This window comes from Sturnira hondurensis, unplaced genomic scaffold, assembly GCF_014824575.4.
Source record: "Sturnira hondurensis isolate 20B ecotype Veracruz unplaced genomic scaffold, ASM1482457v3 Scaffold0014854, whole genome shotgun sequence".
Taxonomy (NCBI): Eukaryota; Metazoa; Chordata; class Mammalia; order Chiroptera; family Phyllostomidae; genus Sturnira; species Sturnira hondurensis.
This window is the reverse complement of record NW_028087485.1, coordinates 12,286,714-12,310,304: the sequence shown is the minus strand read 5'-3', so window position 1 is coordinate 12,310,304 and position 23,591 is coordinate 12,286,714. Positions and strand designations below refer to the sequence as shown.

Below are 23,591 nucleotides of genomic sequence, written 5' to 3'. Positions count from 1 at the left end.
TACAGTCCTTTGCACGACCCGAAGTGCCCTGCTAAGGCCAACACCATCTCTCCCTTCTCCTCCTCAGATTTGAATCCCGCTGGGCTGTGGGCAGCATCCCTTCAACAGAATTGTTCCTCCCTTCTGTATGAGAACTGAACCTTCAGTTGACTTCCTAGGTCTGTTACCCTGGTAACCTGATCAGAGTAAAATATTAGTTATGTTTCTAGGCAACACTGCTGTGACTGGTAAATTGCATTTGGGCTTGAACTACATAAACTATAACTAACTGGGGTGGACACCATGCTCTGGGCTTTCCTGATTGCAAGGATTCTTGTAACTGAGCAATCTCTTGCAGAGACTCTAGAACGCAGGTGGCAAACACAAGGCCTGAGGGCCAAATCCGGCCCTCTTCTCCTTCCCAGATTCCTGGTGTCTACCTTCATTAAGTTCTGCTCTTCCTGAAGCACAGACCCCATGTCTTTCTCAGACCCCCAGGACAAGGCCCTATTCCTTCTGCATTCTTCTCTACAATCCCAAAGGTCTGAATAACCCTCTCACTGCCTGTCCACTCAGTTATTTCTTTCTTTTGTATCCCTCTCCTCTCATCTGCTCACTTCCTTTGATAGCTATAGAGCTCTTCCTGGTGTCCTTAGCAATTTGAAACTAAATTAGCACCAGAACGGAAGCCACGCCTCCTGAACGGAGCAATGCTTGAGCCCCAAGTCCCACCACAATGACTGGCTTTGGGTTGCTTGAAACAAATGCAAAGCCTTCTTATGATGATATACTCTTCCAGCTAATCTTCTTCCCTTCCTTTCCTTTACCTTCCCTTCTCCTCCTTCCCCATTACCTTATCTACCCTTTGGCATGGTCTGGGAAAGCCTCACCTTGGCCCTGGTAAAGTATCCAGGACATAAGCAATAGCAGCAAAAAAGGCAAATGTCATTTGTACTCATCAGCTTGCCCAGCCGCAAATAGCCTTTAAGCCTCTGGTAAAGGATGAAGGTTCTGTGCCCAGAGGGTGATCGTTGTGTAGGAAAAAACCTAACAGGGGTTGGGGCCTCTGAAACCCAGGCCAGAGTGTGGTTATGCATCTCCCGGAGTTGACAGAGGCTGGAGTACCCAGCTTTGGGGAAACACTTCTGAGCATCCAGCCTTCAGGCTTCCTACCATCAGGAACTGCCAAAGCATCTTTTCACTTTGCGGTGACGCTCGCTGGATCTTGTTCTGACAATAACTGAGGAGATTTCTGGATCCCAGGGCCTCCTGCAGCTCAGCCGACCGCATCAGGAATTCAGATTCTGTGGTGACTTGACTGATGAAGACGAGGTGGAGGCAAGGCTGTGGCACCTGATGGGCGGAGGTGCTAGGAAGGCCAAAGGTAACCAGCTTCCCCCCAAACTGGTAAGGAAAAACAAGAAGGGCATAGGTCATGCCTTCAAGTTAAAAACAAACAGCAAGTAAGGATCATGGGAAAGGCTATACACTGGTCAATCCTAGGATAGGAAATCAATAATAAGAGATCTGCTGGGGGATGGGATAGGATCAGGAAATGAGTAGCAAATGTGCCCCCATACCAAAACTACCTCTGTGGTTTTAGCACCATCAGCTTAAAATTTTAGCACATGGTACTCATCTTCTCCTCACCTGTCCTGGTGCCACCTTTCTTCCAGTCACCTGAGCCAAACACCTGGGCATCATCATTCTCTATAATCACCCCAGCAAAGCAGCAACAAAGTCTTACCTCTTCTTGTTCAATGTCTCTCATGCAGGCCCCTCTGTCTCATTCCCAGTGCTAGCGCACCTAGATTGCTGGAATAGGTTGCTAGGCTCTAGGTTTTTTCCTCCTCCAATCCAAGCATTAGACTGACACCCTGTGCTTGTGGCTCCCCAGGGGCTTGAAAGGATTTCACGAGGCCATGGGAAAGACCTGAAGGCCCTCTGCCTGTTGTGCACAAAATCCTCCAAACTCATGGCCAGACCTTCCTCTGCAGGACCCCTCTCCCTGCTCATTTATATGATTGTTCCACATCCCCCAAGGGCCCGCTTCATTCCTGCTTCTGTGCCCTCACCCACTACAACACCTCTACGTGAGCGTCCTTCTCACCGAATAAAGTACTGTACATAAGGCACTCAGCTCAAACACGGGGCTCAGAAAAGATCCTTCACTCCAGCAGTCCCCACCTTGGCTCCATATTAAAATCACCTAGGGAGCTGTTCAGAGTTGCCAGGCTGTACCCTCAACAATAAAATCAGAATCTCTGGGGGCAGGACTAGGCATCAGAATTTTTAAAATTCTTCAGGTTATTCTAGTTGCAGCCGAGGTTGACAACTCCTGCTGCGTTCCCGAGCCCTTCACTGTGTCCCTTCCTCAGGCCCCTCCCTGATAAGCTTCCCCAGGCAGAAGTCTACTGACTGCTACAACACAAAGTCTACACTTCAATTAGTGCTAAGCACAACCAGCTTAATTTGGATCAGAGTAGTACTGGATAGTTAGACAAGGTGCTTACATATATTCTTATTCAGCTTTCATGTCAGTAAACTGGGCAGGTATAACTAACTCTGTTTTACAGATAAGAACACTGAAGTCCTGGGTTAAGTGACTTGCCCAAGGTTACCCAGCTGATAAGCGACAGATCAATATTAAGAATTTAAGCCTCATTGAAGAAAGAAATCAAAACAGACACAAACAAATGGAAACATATACCGTGTTCATGGATTGGAAGAATTAACATCATCAAAATGTCCATACTACCCAAAGCAATTTACAGATTCAATGCAATACCTATTAAAGTACTAATGGCATATTTCACAGACATAGAACAAACACTTCAAAAATTTATATGGAACCATAAACGACCCTGAATAGCAGCTGCAATTCTGAGAAAGAAGAACAAAGTAGAAGGGATCACAATGCCTGATACCAAACTGTATTTACAAGGCCACTGTAATCAAAACAGCCTGGTACTGGCATAAAAACAGACACATAGACCAATGGGACAGAACAGAGAGCCCAGAAATAAACCCAACTCTCTACAGTCAATTAATATTAGACAAATGGGGCAGTAACATAAAATGGAGTAAAGATAGCCTCTTCAACAAATGGTGTTAGGGGAAATGGACAGGTACCTGCAAAAAAAAATGAAACTCGAGCACCAACTTACACCATACACTAAAATAAATTCAAGGTGGATAAAAGACTTAAATATAAGCTGTGACACTATTAAAATCCTAGAGGAGAACATTGGCAGGAAAATCTCAGATATTTCATGCAGCAACATTTTTACTGATATGTCCCCTAGAGCAAGGGACATAAAGGAAAGAGTAAACAAATGGGATCTCATCAAAATAAAAAGCTTCTGCATGGCTAAGGAAAACAGTACTAAGATAAAAAGAGAACCAACTATATGGGAAAACATATTTGCCAATGATACCTCAGACAAAGGTTTAATCTCCAAAATATACAAAGAACTCACATGACTCCACTCTAAAAAGACAAGCAATCCAGTTTAAAAATGGGCAAAGGACTTGAACAGACACTTCTCCAAGGAGGACATACAGAGGATCTAGAGACACATGAAAAGATGCTCAATATCGCTAGCTACCAGAGAGATGCAAATTAAAACCACAATGAGATACCATTTTACACCGGTCAGAATGGCCATCACAAACAAAGCAACACACAACAAATGTTGGAGAGGTTGTGGGGAAAAGGGGACCCTAGTTCACTGTTGGTGGGATTGCAGACTGGTACAACCATTATGGAAAACAGTATGGAATTTTCTTAGAAAACTAAAAATGGACATACCTTTTGACCCAGCAATTCCACTGTTAGGAGTATATCCTAAGAACCCTGAAACACCAATCCAAAAGAGCCTATGCACACCAATGTTCATAGCAGCACAATTTATAATAGCCAAGAGTTGGAAGCAACCTAGACGCCCATCAGTAAATGAATGGATCAAAAAACTATGGTACATTTACACAATAGAATTCTATGCAGCAGAAAGAAGGAGCTCCTACCCTTTGCAACAGCATGGATGGAACTGGAAAGCATTATGCTGAGTGAAATAAGCCAGGTGTTGAAAGATAAATACCATATGACCTCACGTTTAACAGGAAGCTAAACAACAAAACAAACAAGCAAGCAAAATAAAAACAAAGACAATGAAATAGAGAACAGGGGGGCTGCAACCAGAGGGGAGAGGGGAGGGAATTTCAGAGGAAAAAGGGGAAGGATTTTCAGGAACTAGTATAAAGGACACATGGACAACAACTAAGGGGGGTGGATAGGGGAGGGAGGTGGGGAACACTGAGGGGGTGGGCTGGGATGGGAGTAAAAGTCAGAAAACTGCACTTGAAAAATAATTAAATAAAAAATAATTTTAAAAAAGAGCCTCTCCATTCATGCACCTGCTTTTAACTCAAACCTAACTTTAAAGCACCGGGCTAGGTGTTGATATGTTAGGGCCCCACTACTCCTCAGACCAGCAGCAAGGATATCACCTGGGAACTTGTTGGAAAAGCAGACCTTGAGCCCTATCCCAGAACAAATGAGCCAGAATTTGAATTTTAATAAAATCCCTAGATGATCTGCATTCACATTAAGGTTTGAGAGGCATGCTTTAGAGATAAAAATGAACAAGATGCGGTCCCTATCCTCCAGGAATCTATTACTTAGTCGGGTCTTGAGACATGCACACATACAACTTTAGTACAGTTAGAATGTATCATTACAGGGGTGTGAATCTGTGAGATTACAGAAGTGAGGGTAAGTTCGACTAGGGGTAAAGACAGGCTTCACAAGGCACCTGGAAAGGCTGTAGCAGGATTCGGTGGCCTGAGAATGAAGCTGAAGGATGGCGTACAGACAGCAGTGGCAGAGTTAGGGAGTTTATTCATGGAACAGAAGGGAGTCAGATTTATTTGGATCATAGAAAACACGTGAGAATAGGATAGGAATAAAGATGGAAAGGTACTCATAAATGGGGCTCTGTGTACATTTTGGGTCAAAGGTTTTGAGGAGTGACAGGATGAAATCTACATTTTTAAAAATCTTTCCTGCCCTGGCTGGTGTAGCTCAGTGGATTGAGCGCGGGCCTGCGAACCAGAGGATTGCGGTTGGATTCCCAGTCAGGGCACATGCCTGGGTTGCAGGCCGGTTCCCTGCAGGCCGACTCCCAGCAGGGGACGCACGAAAGGCAACCATACATTGATGGTTCTCTCCCTCTCCTTCCCCTCTAAAGATAAATAAATAAATGAAATCTTAAAAAAAAATCTTTCCTGCGTTGCATTCTAACCCTTGCATAGCTGGACTCACTACCAGTCCAGACCTGTAAAGGTTAGAGAAAAATCAGGTGGAATCTCAGGCAGTTCTGCACAACTGGGAGGTCTAAAGCAATCAGTTCCTTTGATGTGGGATTGGCACCCGAAGCAGGTGAAGGGGGAGAGAGGGAAACCATAGTAGAAACACTCTGCTTGAGCAGTAAAGTGGGATCTGATCTGAGATACAGGTAGATGAAAAAATACCTCCTACAGAACACAGCTCCATGCTGGGCACATGGCAGGCTTCACAAGCACTCACACACACAACCACGCACACACTCTGCACTTACAGCAAATGAAACGCCTGCTGGTCTTCTCATCCATTTAGGGGCTTTCTTCAGAGGAGGTATCAGTGATGCTTGGGCCACCTGCTGGGGCACCTGCAGTGGCGGGAGAGGCTGGCCTCTGCTGAAGGAAGAAGAGATCTGGGGGCAAAAGGAGACCTGCATCACTAGCCTGAAATGGTGACCTAGCCAGGAACTCCACCTACAAACTCCATTGTGGGAGGAATTCTTGAGATACCCAACGTGGCCCACAAAGGCCAGACTCCCTTATTCCAAGGGACTAACATGGGATTCCCATGAGGCAGGCTTTTGGAAAGCCTACTGCTTCTAAGGTCTATGGAGCAGTGTGACCTAAAATGGATCTATAGGAGGGAGGGAGGGAGGGAGAACAGCTCGGACTTCCAAAATCATGGCCCCAGTATGGAGGTCCAATGTCCCTGAAATGCTGCAGGGAACATCCGAGAACAAAAGTCAAGGTGAAGGCCTCCTTTGCATTGTGGCAGGAACTGACAAACCTCTCAGGAAGATGGGCACTGGAGCAAAAGTACCGCCCTCCCAAACCTAGGGCGCTGCCCTCCCACTCTCCAATAGTCTTCACTTCTCCCCAGGCTCTATGTCCTGCTCTCTCCCCTGAAACAGACAGAGTCCCTCCCCTCCGGCATTCTCCACTAAGCCCTTCAAACCTTGTCAGCCTGTCTCATCTGCTGGACCTCCCAGCTCCTACCCATCACAGAGTACAAACTGATCCAGCCATCGAGGGAAGCAGCAGAGAATACTGGAGGGTCCCGAGGGCACCACTGCACATCAAAGCACCAGCTGCTCTGTGTGGGCAGCTTATACACCACCTGAAACAAGGGAATACACCGTCAGGGAAGCCCTGACACAGGGAAACCATCCCAGAACAAACAGGCGTCACTGGGTTTCCCCCACCACCTCATCTCCCATCACGCCCGTCCACACAAGCGCCAACCTACCTCGCTGCTCCCCAGGTTCCAGCACAACACCTGGTTGTCCTTGGCACTACTGAGCAGCAGCTCAGCATCAGCCTGGCTCCATGATACTGACAAGATACCCCTAAAAAGGAAGGAGGAACTAACATTTGCTGAATGCCTGCTATGACTAGGGTACTTCATATACATCTGGTAAATCTCATCCCTACAAAATGAGCAGCCTGATTTCATTTTACAAATGAGGAAAATGAGGCTTTGAAAAATTAAGGAACTTTCAGCAGTCAAGGGGCCAGAACCCAAGTTCATTCCCAGGGCCTGTGCACTGTACACCATATCACTCTGCCTCCCATAGGTCACTGCAGTATGGCCTGCTTTTTCACCTGGCTGTAGAGTAGGGACTATGAATCAGCATGGATCAGAGAAGCACCCATCTCGATGGGTGCTTTTAGCTCAGGAGGGAAGTGAGGACCTAACTCTCAAAAGCCCCAAGAAGGTATGAAGGAGCCTTGGCACCTGTCTGTCCTGCACACAGGCCTGCCTCTGAGCTGAGCTCGTGGGCTTGCAGCAGAGAAAGCAGCCCCACGGTCAGTTCTTCCTGAGGAAAGAACCTTCATTAAGGAGACATCTTGGAGAAGGCAACCTCATCACCTACACAAGTGAGCATTATCCTCAGGAGGGAGCATAGAAACTCTCTAGGGGCCTAAACACTGGCTCCAGTATTTCTCCTGACCCCATCTCTACTCCCATTCCTAGAAATCACATGGAATCTCAGGCTCTTCACCATGACTTCTGGGTCTAAAGGAACTGTTGGTTGGGGCTGGGGCTGGGGCTGGGGCTGGGGCTGGGGCTGGAGCTAGGGCTGGGCGACTGTGGGATGGCTCTGAAGCCCAACCACTGGGATGGCTCTGAAGACAGGGAGGGCGCTTGGTAGCTAAAGTGGGGCATTCATTGCCCCCTACCCAGGTCATTAGGCCCCTGCCCTCCACCAGGGATGTAGATGAAGTTTGAGATGCTACCTGCTATGGCTCTCCAGCACCTTCAGGGGCGAGGAGGCAAAGCGCAAGTCCCACAGCTGAATCACTGGGAGGCGGTCATCTTCTGAACATAGCACCAACTGAGTGGCTATGTCTGGGTGCCAGGCCAGGCCTGAGCAGTGCATCTGTTAACAAAGCGGACACCATGGGTAATGTACCCTGCTCCTCCTAGTTATGAACTTTTTCTGCCCAGTTGGAATGGGTGCACTCCGAGGGCGGGTTTTGTGGTGACTGGGAACACCATAGCCATCAGAAAATAAGGGATGACCATGGATAAGTAAGGAGCACTAGAAGTCCCAGTTTCAACTCTGTTTGGCCCCTAGGCTTTCAGTCTCAATAGGACATCTGCTAGGGGCTGAACCCACATGTGTAACAGCTGAAAACAGCCCTGGCCTGGGAGGGGCAGCTGCCACAACCAGGCATGAGAGAGAAGCCACAGCCCAAGCCTGTATTTTGCTCCATGACTCACCCTGTTGCTGTGATCGCTGACTTTGATGATAGGTTCATTCTTCCTAAGATCCCACACAACCGCCTTGCCACTGGGGTGAGCAGAAGACAAAATATGTTGAACTTGCCGGTTCCACGAGAGCGCCTTGATGTCTTCTGGGGGCTGCTGAGGCAGGATGGGGGTAGGGGGTGGAGGACAACTGTCACCCCCCAGACCAAAAGATGGCTGCATTCCACTGCTCCCAATCACCCACAGAAAGCCTGAGAGCAGACATGGGGCCACTCAAACCAAGACAGTCTCCAAGGGCTGGGAGCTGAGTTTCCCAGAAAGGACCCTTCAGGGTCCTGGTATAGAAGCTGAGACAGTGGCATGAACACATGGTTTTACTCCAGCCCCAGGTGCCCCGGAGAGGAGCCAGTGGAGACTTGAAAACAGCCCTCAGGGAGAGGAGAGGGAAGGTGAGAACGGAAGGGAAGCCAGGGACAACTGTCATAGAATGATAATTTAAAAATCTTAAAAGAAATTCCCAAAGAGTGAGGCAGAAAGAAAAGCCATTGCTACCTTTAGGGCATGGGATGCTACCAAATTCATTCTTAACTTACCTCACGATACTGTGAGCACAAGCCAGAGAAAAGCCAGGAAGCAAAAGGAGGCCCCGTTACAGACTGACAGGCACACTTAGAGACAGACACATGAGACCCCCGACTGCATGGGAGAGTCAGGCACAGGGACAAGGCTGACCCTCCCCCCAGAAAGGGCAAGGCTGTACAGCTGGGAGTCCTCCGATAGTGTCCGCTGCACGGAGGCTGCTTAACCTTAAATAGCACCCTCCTTCCTTCTCTCAATTCTTTTTCTGCCCCTGCTCTCCTTCATTTTCCTCCCAGAAACTCTAAAGACAGTTAATGACCACAAGCCACCCATCCACCCCCAACACACACACACACACCCTCCCCTCTATCCTGTAATCATTTGGCTGGTAGCACACAGTCTGTGGAGCTTTGTTGCCCTCCAGTGGTAAAGTCTGACATCTCCTACGCTCTACCTGTCTCCAGAATTCAAGCAGCAACCCCGGGAGTCTCCTCACCTGTGACTTGGATCCTGGGGTCATTGGCACACTCAGGTTATTCAAATCCCAAATGAAGATTTCAGAATTACTGGCCCCTGAGGCCAGGAGGTTGCCCTGTATGAAGAATAAGCCTTTGGAGACCACCATCTCAGAAAAAGATGAGAGCAGGAGAGGGGGCAAGAGACCCATAAATGAGGCTTCCAAAGCCTCCCCGAAACAGCCTGGGAAGGGCTCAGCCTTAGAGACTGAAGGTCACAAGTGAAGGCTTCCATTCAGAGCTCTCGCTCCAGTGCCTGACCATGCCTGACCATGCCTGACCAAATGAAATGTAGTACCTGGAAAGGATTAAAGTCAAGGGCTCTGACAGCCCCTGTGTGCTTCTGTCTCTGGGCAATCACAGGCTCCTTCCCCGAAGACAGGACGTGGGTCACATTGTACAGAGTAAGCATGCCATTGTCCCCGCCGCCTGCAATAACCCCGGAGCCTTCCAGAAGCCCATTGCCAAAGCTCCCCCAGATCAGCTTGTGAAACCTACAAAGAGGAGGAACTAGCATCAGCACCAATTCAGTCCACATGAGTAAGCGTCTACGTATGCAGGCACCCCCACCCCTAGCGGGGGCCGCCTGTCTCCTCACGTCCCAGATGTGGAATGAAGGTCTCCTCTGCCTGGTCCTGCCCTTTCTCTGAAAAAAGATTCCCTCCTGGTGCACTAGAAGCTGGGAAGCCGCTGCCTCAGAGTTGTGTAGGGACTTTTTTAAAGGTTAATATTATCTAGGCATCATGATAAATACTTCAAATAGCTGACTTCACCTGATCCTCATGACTCATATCAACATTTACTGAATACTTCCTATGTACCAGGCACTATCTTAAGTGCTGTACATGTATTAACTGATTTACTATTCAACAACCCCTTAATGTGTTACTATTAATTCCACTTGAGGGGAAGGGAAGGAGAGAAATATCAATGTGTGGTTGCCTCTCGTGAGTCCCCCGCTGGGAACTGGCCTGCAACCCAGGCATGTGCCCTGACTGGGAATCGAACTGCGATCCTGTGGTTTGCAGGCCCGCGCTCAATCCACTGAGCCACACCAGCCAGGGCCTATTAATTCCACTTTCAACTGAGGAAACTGAGGGACAGAGAAGTTATGAAAATTTGCATATACAGCTAGTAACTGTATCCCATTTTACAGCTAGGAAGTGGCAGAACCAAAGTTCAAAGTCAGACCCATTTTATTTCATGCCTGAGATCCCTACTGTCTTCTGTTTAAATGAAGACCCAAACTTTTCTGTACCTGACTAGCAGCACATTCCCTAGACCAAGAATTGTTGTCCCCTCTTCCCTCTCAAATGGGGAGTGAGAAAAGACCCAAGGACCTTCCTACCCCATGCCTTTCCCACATGGTTAGGCCACTGAAGCTGTTACGTGGCTGTAAAGGGCCAGCCCTAGAGACAGGAAGGATGGAAGAATACACTTCTTGGGAAACACTTCCTGGCCTTCTGAGCATGCTTCTAACAAGACACTGCCAGTTATCTTACACAAAAGGAGAACATGGATCCTGGACCGCCTGCAAATACAGGTCCTCGGCAAAGGCCATCAAGAAGGCATGTGAAACCCCCAAAGCCCTGTAGGGGATCTGTCCTCCATTTCTCAGCTGCTAGCCAAGAATATTTCCACAGTCCTCAGAGAAGTCAGATTTCACACCAAATGATGTCCTAAGGTCCCTAATTGAAATAAAAATTCCCACACACTACGAGTAGTCAACTAAAAAACTGAGTGCGGTGACCAGGCAGGAATCTGTTTGGCCAGTCGTAAGAGCAGAGCCTACCTGCCGGAAGTGAGGAGCTGAGCATCAGTTCAGACCAGGTTAGTGTCTGAAGCAAAACAGCACACCTATGATAACCGTATTGTGTTTGCCAGAGGGGATGAGGAAGGAGGAGAGGATAAGGAGGGCAAAGGGGTCAAATACATGGTGACGCAAGGAGACTAGACTTTGGGTGGTGAGCAGACAATTACACTTGAAATTTTTACATTAATGAATGTTGTCTCAATAGCATTTTTTAAAACAAAGCAAAAAGCAGCAGAACTGACACAAATGGTGGCCCTAAAGCTACTGTCAGAAAGGCTATGTTTTCTAAGGTCATCTGGTCTTAATAGGGCAGAAGAATGTCCACTCTGGCTCAAGAGGCTGCCTGGGCATCCTGGGGCTAGAAGGCGGTGCTGGCAGAGGGCAAGTCAGCAGAGCAACTACGGAAGTCCATAACGCGTCACACGAGAACCAGAGGGGGTGTGGCCAGTGGAAGACCCACATGGGAATGGTAGAAGAGGTGCACTGACCTCCCAACATACAAGCCAGAGTAAAAGGTACCTGAGGCCTCAAGGAGAGGGATTCACGCGACAGATTTGAGAAGAGCGCCCAGTCACTCTGAAGTGGCTGGAATGCAGAACGCCGAGCATGACAAAATGATTTTTTCTGTGAGCACATAGGCAGTGAAGTCCCATGGTCAGCCACTTCACGAGTGAGCTGAAGCTGGAGCCCAAATGGGACGTGGCAGGAAACACCTGGGAGAGTGGGTGGACCTAGGGTGAATCAAGCGAGGACTGGGACTTGATCATTCAAGTCTGTCCTCCACTTCTGTCCTCAGTGGGCGAGAGGTGTGTTAATCACGTCTGCTCTGCAAACAGGGGCCAAGAGACAGGTGTGTGTGTGGAGACAGCGCACAGGAGCACGCGAGCAAATGTGACAGAACGGTAACGACTGATGAATCTAAGTGAAAGTACACGATTGGTCACTGTACCAGCCTGCAACTTGTCTATGTTTGAATACTTTAAAAGTAAAAAGTTTTTTTTAAAAAAAAGATGGCCTTGCCTGAAAAAAACAACTAAGAGATTTAAGGGGAAGGCACAGGAAGAGTTTCTGTGGGAAGCTGGGAATTTTCGAAACATAAGAATACAGGTGGGACTCTCTGCCAAAGAGCCTCCCAGGATGATGATGGCACCAATGGAGACCACAGGGCACCACAGAGGGAGGGGTGGCTCCTGAATACAGGTTCTTTGATTCTTGCCAAGCAAAGTTCCAGGCACAGAAGTTCACAACCTGAATTTCTAGCAAGACCCTCGAAGTGATTCTAACAAGCAGCCAGGGTCGAGAACCACTGCATGGATACATCAGGCTGCATACCAGTCTGCAACAATGGGGAAGACGTTGAACTTCATAGAGATAAAACCAGCCCTAACACCCAGCTCATGGCTCCTGGTGAAAGGTAAAAGACAAGGCCAGAAACTAATCAAGGCCTGTTCGAGCCATGTAATACAAAAACTAGAGACATTTACTGAAGGAGATGCATGAAACACTGTACATAGGACAATGACACCTCAGTTCCCTTCAAAGTGGGCACCTTGGGACCTCACACAGTTCTCCCAGCATCTCTTCCACTGTGTGACATACTCCACAAAATCTTTCATTGGAATCACCACCAGCTTCCCCATCATATTTTCCTGGATCTCATTGATAGTGTGAACTCTCTTTCGTTTCAAGGGTGATTTTAGTTTTGGGAAAAGACAGGAGTTGCAGGGCATCAAATCTGGGCTGTAGGGGGTCTGAGTCACCCGGGTGATTTGATGTTTCACCAAAAAACTGCACAAGATGCAACGCATGAGCAGGTGCATTGTTGTGATGAAGCTGCTAATCACCAGCCGCCCAAAGCTGTGGCCATTTTCATCATATTGCATCTCTCAACCAATGAGAACATTGAGGTAGTACTCCTTATTAATTGTTTGCCCTGGAGGGGTGTACTTGTGATGGACAACACCCTCCCAATCAAAAAACACAGTTCACATGCTCTCCATCTTGTTGCAACTTTGCCCTGCCTTCTTCGGGCCTGGAGAACCAGGCGACTTCCATTGGGAAGACTGGGCCTTTATTTCCCAACCATAGCTGCAGATTCATGATTCATCTCTGGTTATGACCTTCTTGAGGAAATCTGGTTCATTAGCAGTGGTTCGAATTAAGTCATGAGCAACTGCAGCATGGTGTTTCTTCTGCTCTGGTAGCAAGTTGCGAAAAGAATTTTGCCACGACATGTTTCATGCCAAGATCCTGCATCAAAATCTCAGACACAGTGGCTTTTGGAATCCCAAGATCAGCTTCTAGTTCTCGCACAGGCAGTTGCCGATCTTTGTTGACTTCAGCCCATATACATTCAACAGTCTCAGGTGCTCTGCTTGTTGCGGGCCTTCCAGAACGTGGATCACTTTCAACAGATTCTCGACCATCTTTGATGTGTTTGTGCCACACTTTTATTTGTGCTGCACTCACTGCATCGTCCCCAAAGGCCTTCTGAACCATCCAAATAGTTTCTGTGGAGGAATGTTCAAGCTTAACACAGTATTTGATACAGATTCATTGCTCTACTCACTCAGTCATTTTGAACATGACAGCTACACAGAATACACGCTCACTCAATGGTGTCCACCACCCCCACTAATACAGTGAAGTCATTATTGTTCATGCACATGCGTTCCAGTCCACTCTCCTCAGCTGTCAGGTTACAAAGATGTCACACAAACCATTTTTGTTATATTAACAATGGCTGGAATATTTTTGGATAGACCTCATATAATAATGTATATCAACTCTAACTGAAAAATTAAAAATGATTTAAAAAAAGAGACAAGGCTTTAGAGAATAAACTAAGGCCTGTGAGATCAGAACATACCAGCTAAGCTCATCTGAGGCCAAGCTTTAGTTACCTTATAACTAAGAATATGCACTGTATAAATACATATTTCCATAATTTATGTACTTGTTTTGGATTTTGCTTCTATTTGCTTAGAAAGATTGCTTTGAAAAATCCCAGCCTTGTGTTAGTGAACTAAAGTGAAAATGAGTTCGTCCACGTCTAGTCCAAAGTAGCTGAGGAACTCCAAGTTTCCGTAAACGCCGCAGGGAGCGGCGAAGGCGGTGCTCCAAGCTGGAGAATGAAAGACGGTGGACTGGGGCAACCGCTGTTTGAGGGAAGAACTATTTTTCTGAACACACAGTGTAAGCCAGACTATTATGTGCCTACTCTATAAGGGGGGATCCAAAAAAACCTGGAATTCATTTATAAAAAATTGTGTATTTATTCTCATATTTAAACGTCAGTTACCTTCCAAGCACTCTACACTTGATGCAATACACCTATCAAGATGTTTTTTCCACCACTCAAAATAGTTTTGAACTTATCGATTCTGATGCTTTTTAGTGCTTCTGCCAATTCTTGTTTCACCTCTTCCACATCAGCAAAACATTTCCCTTTGAGGATTTTTTTCATACAGGGAAAAAAAGTCACTGGGGCAAGACTGGGTGAATAGGGAGGGTGGGGCATGGGGGTCATGCCATTTTTGGTCAAATACTGCTCAACACTCATCGGGGTGTGGGCAGGTGTGCTCGTAATTCACTCATCATGAAATGAGCAAACTTGTTAAAAAGTCTTCAAAAAAAATTCACTGAAGCCAAATGCAGCCTCTCGCAATACCACCAGCTGGGACACTGATGTAGGTGGGTTCCTAGAACACTTACCCAGGGGGGGGAGTCTCTACTACAAGAGCCTGCCCTCTCAAAGATAATTCTGGAGTTTTTATGGGGGATCCCCCTTTGTATATCCTAAACTTACAGCAGAGAAAACAGAGCCACATTAGTAGAATAATATGACTAACAGGACAGTAGATGGAAAAACTGGGATTTGAACCCAGGTCTGTCCAACAGCAAAGCATGTGCTCTCTCTATTCAGTGATCTTGGTGTCTTCTAGAGAGAAGGCAAGTCTTAGAAACAGGAAAATTAAGAGAAGTATATGGAGTGATCTTTTTCCACTTGGTGTTGTCCCTCACACACGCACCAAGACAGGTCAGAGTGCTCCCAGAGAAGACAGAACGGAGATAAAAGTACTAGAGGACAGACCACTACTTTCTCCACGCCCCTAGAGGATGGGTCACACAGAGGCCACTCAGAGATCTAGAACCTCAGGGCAGATGGAGGGGGAGAGTAGATCACACAGAGGCCTCTGGCATCACTCAGCCATAGCAGGTATGTATTATATACTCCCTGAAATCTTTCTTCTTGAGTGAGATTCACCTAACAAGTCAAACATCGCTTGCTTCAGTGTGCATGCTAACCCATGCTGATTCTGACTGCATCCAGCAACATTTATCCATGCACTCTCTTCCACTGTATTACAGCTTGAGGCTATCCCTTATCCTCATCCACACAGGTATTTCAGAACACTTCCCTTCAGTCAGGCACTTCTAAATGGGTGTTTCGCTGATGCTTCATGGATGGAGGAGAAGAGGATTTCCAGGATTCAAATGTGGTTGAGGCATGGGTCTGGTGAAAAGGCAAGCAAAGGAAAATGGAAATTTTGAAAAGTATATGTTTAGTTAATAGTGAAGAAACACAAGCGGCGGTTTTAAAACAATAAATAAAGGGAAAAAGGAAGGAGACTAATGCAGAAAAAGAAAGAAAAAGAAACTAAGACCTCAATTTTGAGCTCAGCATGTTCTTAGAAGTCATCTGGTAAAGCCTCTTCTTCATATACCAGTGAGGAAACCCAAGACCACTGATAGAACTCAATTTGCCCAAAGTCACAGAGCTTTCCTCAAGGCTGCAACTCAGCGCAGCTCTGCTTTCCACCTAACTCACACAGAGGACGGCACGAAAGAAAAGACAGAAGAAAGCATAAAGCAAAGGATGCGTAGTCTACCTATTCTGATCATCCTGGTCAATAGCTTGTGATACTGACTTTGAGGAAGTGAATTAATGCAGGTTGAACAGAAAGAAGCAGGTGTCTTAGACCCCAGGGTGTCCAGGAAGATTTCTTCTGAAAGGAATCAACAGGATGGTACAAAGGTAATGCCTTAGGTCGTTGGGGATGATAACCAATCTTTAGAAGCAATTATAGATGGTTGGGGGGGGAGTAAAGATGAAATACTATCAATATTATTAACTCTAACTATACTACTTATTTTGGTTACAGCCCACAAACCCCTTTGGGGTGGAGTAGGGTATGAAGTGAAGTTCATGACTCCCACCGTTAGTACCAACATTTCAAAAAGGGTCCCTTCAACCCAGTTGGCTGAAAAGCAAACAGATCATCACCCTTGAAAAGCTCTTAGACTAACTAAAGACTTACAATAACTAACTGAAGTGGTAGACAGAATGCTCAGTTTGGTAACCCAGAAGTTTCTTATATCAATTATTCATTCAGCAAACATTTATTAAGCACCCAATACCAAGCCTTGTTCTAGGTGCTGGAGAATAAAACAAAAAATCTCTGCCCATGTGGGTCTTAGCATTCAATTTCAAGGTTTCTTAAGCAATTATCCGCCTCCTTTTAAGGAGCTCTAGGCCTAAGGAGCCACTGCTGTGCTAAACCTGCTTGGCTGGCCGAGAATAAGACCCCTTGCCCACTGTGCCTTTTCCTGCCTCCAAGAGCACAAACGTTATTGAATGAGCTCACCCCTGCAAGAGGCTCTTTCCGATATGCTTGCTCAGAGGCCAAGAGTATCTCATTACTGTTGGTAAACCCTCTAGTGCCTGCTCTGCAAAAAGTACAGGTACCAGAAATACAAAGATACATAAAAAACTACAAAATATAGGATCTGTCATAAAGTAGTACAGGGGCTCAAGAAGAAGAGAGTAATAACTAGCCTTCATTATTACATTAAACCATGAAAATAAAGAAGAGGGTACTTTTTCCCAAAAATCTTAACTAATCTCTCAGATTCACCCCCAAATTCCCAAGAGAATGGAATGGGCATTCTAAACCGGGAGCAGCAGGATAATTCTCTGGGCTATAAGAAAAAGACATTTTTAATTTAAAAAATGATGTAAATAGCACTTTATTAACAGTACAATAATAAATTTACATTATTTATATTGAATATAGAACTTGAGTATAGTGAATATTCACATACTTCCAATGGTACACAAATTTGAAGTCCACTGCGTTACACTGTAAATTTCATCTTTCCAAAACCTATAAAAGAGCAGGTGAGTAACGGAGAGAAGGTAGGCTTTAGATTTAGACAGGTGGACACTTAAATCCTAGCTTCTCAGAGTTTTGGCTCATAGGAGGGAGCCAAATGAGAAATGAGAGTCATGTTATTTATGGCTTAAGCTCATTCTGAGAAATGGATAAGATACACAGAGCCCTTAGCTTAGTGTCTGGCATGTATGCACGCGCTCAACGGATGCAAGTAAGTGAGCGCCAGCCCTCCACACCTGCCGGAGCCATGAAATCTGTTCGTACCCAATCAGTCCTCGAAAGCAGTGAGGAGAGGGTCACTCGTCCTCCTCCCTTTGGCAGAAGAGGGGACACTGTGTAAGGTTTCTATCTCCACAAGAGCCAAGGGAGGGAGGCATCAGCGTCTCTGGGTTCGGAGAGAGACCAGGCACTCTTGGGAGCAGGCACTTCTGTCACACGATTTTGCCCAGCACTGCTGCTGCTAACCAGGAGTGGGTGCTTTTAAAATTGTCTTTGCAAAATGAACCCAGAATTAACTTCTCTCTAACTTGGTGAAGGTCCTTCTCCCCTCACTTGTCTCCTCAGGAGCCCTGAAAAGCACACACTATCCCCGGGGTTCCCCATCAGGATCTGCCCTGCACACCCATGAGCACTTCATACCCATGAGACATTGTACCTGCTTGAGGCAGAAAGGACTCCCTGGCGTTTCAAGTCCAAAGAAGGGTCCCTGAAATCAACCTCAAAGATTTCCAATGTGCCACTTGTGCTAAAGGAGGCATCTAGCTGCTGGGCAGATGTTCCTAGGCATAAGAAAAGTTAGGAAAAAGCAGCGAATGAGCAACAAAATATGCATGAATTTGAGGTATAAGTGGTAGGGAGTGGAGAGGAGGAGAAACAGGAAAAAACTCAGTACACCTTTTTTCTATGGTAACTGCAAAGAAAGACCCCTTTTCAAACGGTAACTGCAAAAAAAAAAAGCATGAGGTGCCTAGCCTTGAGCCACAGTCCAAGGCTGTCCCCAGGTTCCAAAAACACCTAATGTCCCCTTGCTTAGGCCTTGAGCCAGCCCCATGACTCTAAAGCACTCTCTGATGTGCAATGAAGAATTCTGCATACTTAGTTTCCCCGTGGCTCCTAGTCCACAGTATCACCATACCTGTAGCCAGATATACAGGGTATTGACTGGCCGGGCTCCACACTTGGACAGCTGGCCTCTCAAGTTCCTTCAGCTTCATGGTCTGACCTGTAGGTGGCAGAAAACTGACATGGCCCTCAGCTCACTGAAAACAGAAACCAGCAAGCTTAAGGAGCAGATCCAGGGAGCACCTGTGGACACGAGATCTTGTTACTTTCTCTCCATCACGGGATAGGGCACCTCAGTGCAACACAGGATGACAAACACATGACCATTTGCATACCTGTAAGGCCAGTTCAATTACCCAATTCCTGAAATATAATGCTTTAAATCCAAAAACATAATCAACCACACTGGTTGCCACAGGCCCCATGGTGATGATAACCACCAAACCAGATAATCTCTAGTGACCTTATCAATTCCCTTGGCTTCAAATATTATCCAGATGACTCTCAAGTTTATATCACCAATACACCTCTCTCCTGTGAGCTCCAAGTTTTTATACACAACTGCTAATCAAGTATTTACACTCGGATATAGCTGATACCTAAAAGTTAGCCTGTCTAACATGGAATTCCCCCAAAATCTGTTCTTCTCTAGTATTCTTCATCTCGTAAATGGTGCCACTATCTACCCAATTGCTCAACCCAGAAACCTGAAAGTCACCCTTGATTCCCTCCTTTTCCCTTATTCCCTTATAATCCATTAGTAAGTCTTCCTGATTTCATCTCCAAAATGTATCTTAATCAGTCTATTTTCTCCCTCTCCACCACCACCAGTCTATTTGATGATACCATCGTCTCTCACCCAGATTACATCAATAATCTTCCAACTGGTCCTGTCCCTGATGATCATACCACCACTCACTTCCTTCTCTACATAGCAGCAGGAGTGAACTTTTAAAATAAAAAATAGGATTTTGGCATTCCATGCTTAAAATCTTTCAATGGTTTCTATCACACTCAGAATAAAATTCAAACTCCTTATTATGACCCTGCTCAAAGGCTCCAGCCTACCACTTCAATTTTATCTCTTACTACCTTTCCCCTTATTCATTCTGCTCTAACTGCATTAGCCTTTGTGCATTTCCTGGCTTTTCCCCACCTTAGAGCTTTTGCAAATTGTTCTTTATACTTTGAAAGTTCTTCCTTTCATTGTCTGCATGACTGGCTCCTTATCACATCTGCCTGGGCTCCACTCCTCATTTTCTTTTGATTGGATGAGCCAACCAATCAAAAACAGCCTCAACTTTTTTCTTCTTGGCAATTTATAATCATATATTTATTTACATTTCCATTGGTGGTCTCCTCCACTAAGTAAATTCCATGAGAGCTAGCACTGTGTCTGCTTTGTTTGTCGTGTTATAACTAGTGCCAGAACAAAGTCTGACACAAAGTAGGTGCTTGATAACATTTGCTGAATGAACGCAGACATCCATTTCAACTCTGTGGTTTCCAATCCAATTCTAATACACATTCAAGGTATCATCCCAATGAGCTCACAAAGCAGCAGAAAAGGAGGGGGAAGAAAGTAACACAACTTGTGGGAAGAAACTTGGGACCTACGGCAACCTGCTTTAGCAAGCCACAGTCACATTACTTTTAATGTACAAAAACAGGAAATACATAGTTTACTTAATCTCTAATGTACTTTCTACTTAAAGTTTAAAATTGGCAATGTACCCAAGATTTCCAGGACGCCTTTGAGCCCTTGAGGCTACATCAGGCATCTTCTGACACACTCCCTACACATCATACAGTAACCAGTGCCACCTGCTGGTCAAAACCATTCTCACGTTTCTTGGGAAAGATCCCTTAAGAAAAGTAGCAGTTGCTTAGCACTGTGCACTTGACATGCAATACTCATCATATTCTCACTATGTTTCTATCCGTTGTAAGTACTGTTGTTATCCCCAGTCTACAATAGACACACAAACAAACAAACAAACAAACTGGGTAGGTCATGATGTGAACCCTTATGAGTCCCCAGAGCCCAGTGCTTTTAATCATTATACCAGTCTAAACTAAACTAAACTCCATAAAGTGTTTAAATCCTGACAGTCTAAAAATTGAGAAAATGGGCTTTTAATCTACCTTATTCAGAGACATCTGCTCACAAAAAGGCCTCCGCTGGGGTCAGACTGGCGGGGGCGGGGGGACGAGGCATTGAAGGTGGGAGAACTACGACCTTTCAACCAAGAGCTGAATGGGCTATTGCAATGATGCAGGGCGGTCAGGAGACTTTCTCTCTGGCCTTTCCCTGAATCGCGGTGCGCGGGGCATCAATAATGACCGGCCTTCCCTCCCCGAGAGGATGCAGAGACTCAGAGCGGCCCCCGGCGGAAGGGAAGGCGCGAGGGCGGCGCTAAAGAGGGACCAGGCGCAGCAGGTGGAGCCGGATCCGCGTGAGGGAGGGCGCAGTGGGGGCGGCGAGAGGTACAACGGTGGAGCCGGGGCGGCCCGAGGTCTCTGCAGAGGGCATCCTCCCCGGCGCTCGTCCCGGGGGAAGAGCGGCGCTGCAGGTCCCCCAACTCGGTCTCTGCTCTCAGGGAACCCCCCCAGGTCCCTAGGGAAAACCAACCTGCCCAGAGAGCTCACTCAGGTCAGGGGTCAGGCGCGGCCAGCTGGAGCGGGTCTTCCCAAAGGGCTTCGGGACTCTGCTAGCCGTTGTGGACGGCGGCTGTGGAGGGCCAAAAGTAGTCCTGGCCCGCAGGGCATCGCAGAGCGTCGTAACCCACAGGCGCCACGAAGCTGGGAGCGGAGAACCTGGCCAGGCCCGTCCGGGCCGTCCCACAGAGAAGGTTGCAATAGGCCTATAGCTTTTAATAGGCCTGCCTCACCTGTCCTATGATTGCTCAGTTCCTCCGCTGTGGGTCAGGCCTACCGTCAGTAAATTCTGGTTTATTCAATTTGAGCTAGGGCCCCGAGCCAGCCTCTGAAAAGGGAAAACACTAATTTATTATCTACTTACTGAAGCGAAGAAGAGCTGACCCTATCTCCAGGAGCTCTCAATAGAACCCTAATTGGAAAAAGCAATTGAGGCCAAAGTAGCTGTGACACACTGTAGCCCCAGCAACTGCTGCCCAAAACTATTGATTGAACCAAGGGCTATAGATGTGCGGAGGGCAAGGTACTGTAGACAGAGTCTTCCCGGAAGGTTTCAGGGACATGAGACAGGTGCTATACTTTGGAGCTGCGAGATAGGTAATGCGTCTCAGCAAGGAGGAAGGGGACCAACCTGCTAATAGTTGCCCTGTCATTTCCCATTCCAGGAATGAATGAGGCTATTTATAGTTGGAGGAGTGGGCTGGTTACAGATTGTGAAATACCAATTCAACTCGGATATTTGGGAGTTATTGAAAATTATAGGTATGGATGCGATAAGATATAGATTGTATTTTGAGACTAGTAGTGTGGATCCACTCTGGGAGAGAACAGAGGACTCAAATTAGGAGACTAATAGAACCCAGTTATCAGGTGATGAAAGCCTGGATTAATATAGTGGCAATGTTTATAAAAGAAAATTGGACAGGCTTTCATGACTGATAAAGTATTTGATGTGAAAAGGTCATATATAGTTCTCATGTGGATTGAGGGCATTTCCAAATAAGACATCCTGTAGGCAGCTGAAGATCTGACATCTAAGTTGATTCAAAACTTCCATATAATGCATGAATTCTACCATATTCCTGCCTGATATCCTCCAAAGATGGTGAGCTAGTTTTTTGTTTCTTTTCTTTTTAAGATTTTTAGACAGAGGGGAAGGGCCAGATTGATTGGTTGCCTCCCATGTGCCCCAACCCAACAGGGACGGAACCACCCAGGCACATGCCCCAGTGGGCTATCAAACTGTCAACCTCACTTTGTGGGGTGACACCCAACTGGGCCTCATGCCAATTAAATTGCCACAGCTCCCTCAAGTCGTCCGTGACCTAACCCTAGCCTTCGTGTGGATGGTCCAAGTCAAAACATAAGACAATTTTCTGTGCCTGCCCACTTGGTGCTATGTACTCCCTAAGTACTCCTTTAACTTTTTTAAAAGATTTTATTTATTTATTTTTAGAGGGGAAGGGAAAGAGAGAGGGAAATATCAATGTATGGTTGCCTCTCATGCGTCCCCTGCTGGGAACTGGCCTGCAACCCAGGCATGTGCCCTGACTGGGAATTGAACCACGATACTCTGGTTCGCAGTCCCATGCTCAATCCACTGAGCTACACCAGCCAGGGCTCCTTTAACTTCTTAGCACCACAGCAGTAGGTGAGACATGAGGAAAAATAAACACAGCTATGCCCGTACCTCAGACAATACCTCAATTAGGGAATGAAGGGGAAGTGTCACTGATGAAGTGCTTTGAAAGAAATTTGAACCAAAGGCATAAAGTCAGTTTCAAGCAGGACGTCTAAGTGCATTCTTCTCCCAATTCATATAACTCTTATAAATTCTTTCCACCTTGTTATTTTAACTGCCAGTCTCCTCTTTTAGGTAACTAACTACTTGAAGGCAATTATTTTGTCTAGTTCAACTTTATACCCCCAGGGCCGATCAGTGTCTGATACATACGAGGCACACAGATGTCTGTTAAATGATTACAAAATGCTCTGGGAGAATGAGGACACAGACAGTGGAGAGTTCCAGATAAAGGCATTTTTGTAGGAGTACCCATTCCCTGATCTCATAAAGGCCACTGCCTGGACAACCACTAAAGGGCCCCTTATCTAACTTGAATGGACTTGCCTTTACAGATCTGTTGAATGTACACTTTTTTATGGGTCAGGTTTTCAGGCAATTTGATTGTAATGCTTTTTTATGGGTCAGGTTTTAGAGAGGGGAAGGGAAAGATCGATTTTTAAGAAAATGTCCCTAAAGGGAAGAAAAGAACCTTAAGTTGGTTCACTTAAATTAAAACAGATGTACTGAGACTCTGAGAAACACTGCTTTCCTCTTTCTAAGGCTATCGAGAAACATGGGTGAATCATTAAAGCCATAGGGCCAGTGATAACTCACTGAACTGTCCTTTAATTCATAAATATGGGTGATGTTAGCTTAAAAGAAGCCAGAATTCAGAAGCTGCTTTGAAGTTAAGAAGTAAAATTAGAGGCAGTCACAGCCCTACGCCAGTCCCAAAACACCTATTTATTCTATAATATACTTACAACATGTTAGAGTATAATGTTTTGCTAGCTAACTACTATCACGAAAAAGGTTTTTATGGGGAATAATTGTCCCAACTTGGGAAGTCAGGAATGTATCTTCTTTCTCAACACTGAAAGTGAGAAAAGGAGCTACCCTTAACACCTATACAAGTGGGACTCTCAACTACTTTCATAGTCTCAGTGGAGCTAACAAATTAGTATCTTCTGTG

The 23,591-nt window shown here is 46.1% G+C and overlaps 1 protein-coding gene across 6 annotated transcripts in view; it reads right to left on the bottom strand.

Annotated features, from left to right (window-relative positions):
- Window positions 1-20,977, bottom strand: part of SEC31B (SEC31 homolog B, COPII component) — a 60,301-nt gene extending 39,324 nt beyond the window's left edge. For 2 of the 6 annotated variants that reach the window (XM_037064160.1, XM_037064156.1), the window contains exons 1-12: window positions 20,810-20,977; window positions 18,251-18,337; window positions 17,771-17,894; window positions 9,425-9,620; window positions 9,108-9,203; window positions 8,626-8,634; window positions 8,045-8,188; window positions 7,558-7,700; window positions 6,566-6,665; window positions 6,275-6,436; window positions 5,598-5,732; window positions 1,153-1,383 (exon numbers count right to left, since the gene is read on the bottom strand). In XM_037064160.1, the coding sequence (XP_036920055.1) occupies window positions 1,153-1,383; window positions 5,598-5,732; window positions 6,275-6,436; window positions 6,566-6,665; window positions 7,558-7,700; window positions 8,045-8,188; window positions 8,626-8,634; window positions 9,108-9,203; window positions 9,425-9,620; window positions 17,771-17,894; window positions 18,251-18,329 (1,419 nt within the window). In that variant the 5' untranslated portion in view covers window positions 18,330-18,337; window positions 20,810-20,977. Of the gene's footprint in view, window positions 1-1,152; window positions 1,384-5,597; window positions 5,733-6,274; window positions 6,437-6,565; window positions 6,666-7,557; window positions 7,701-8,044; window positions 8,189-8,625; window positions 8,635-9,107; window positions 9,204-9,424; window positions 9,621-17,770; window positions 17,895-18,250; window positions 18,338-20,809 lie in introns of those variants that run through there. The other 4 variants (XM_037064157.1, XM_037064158.1, XM_037064159.1 and 1 more) reach the window with 4 other exon arrangements.
- Between the last annotated feature and the right edge of the window lie 2,614 nt (window positions 20,978-23,591).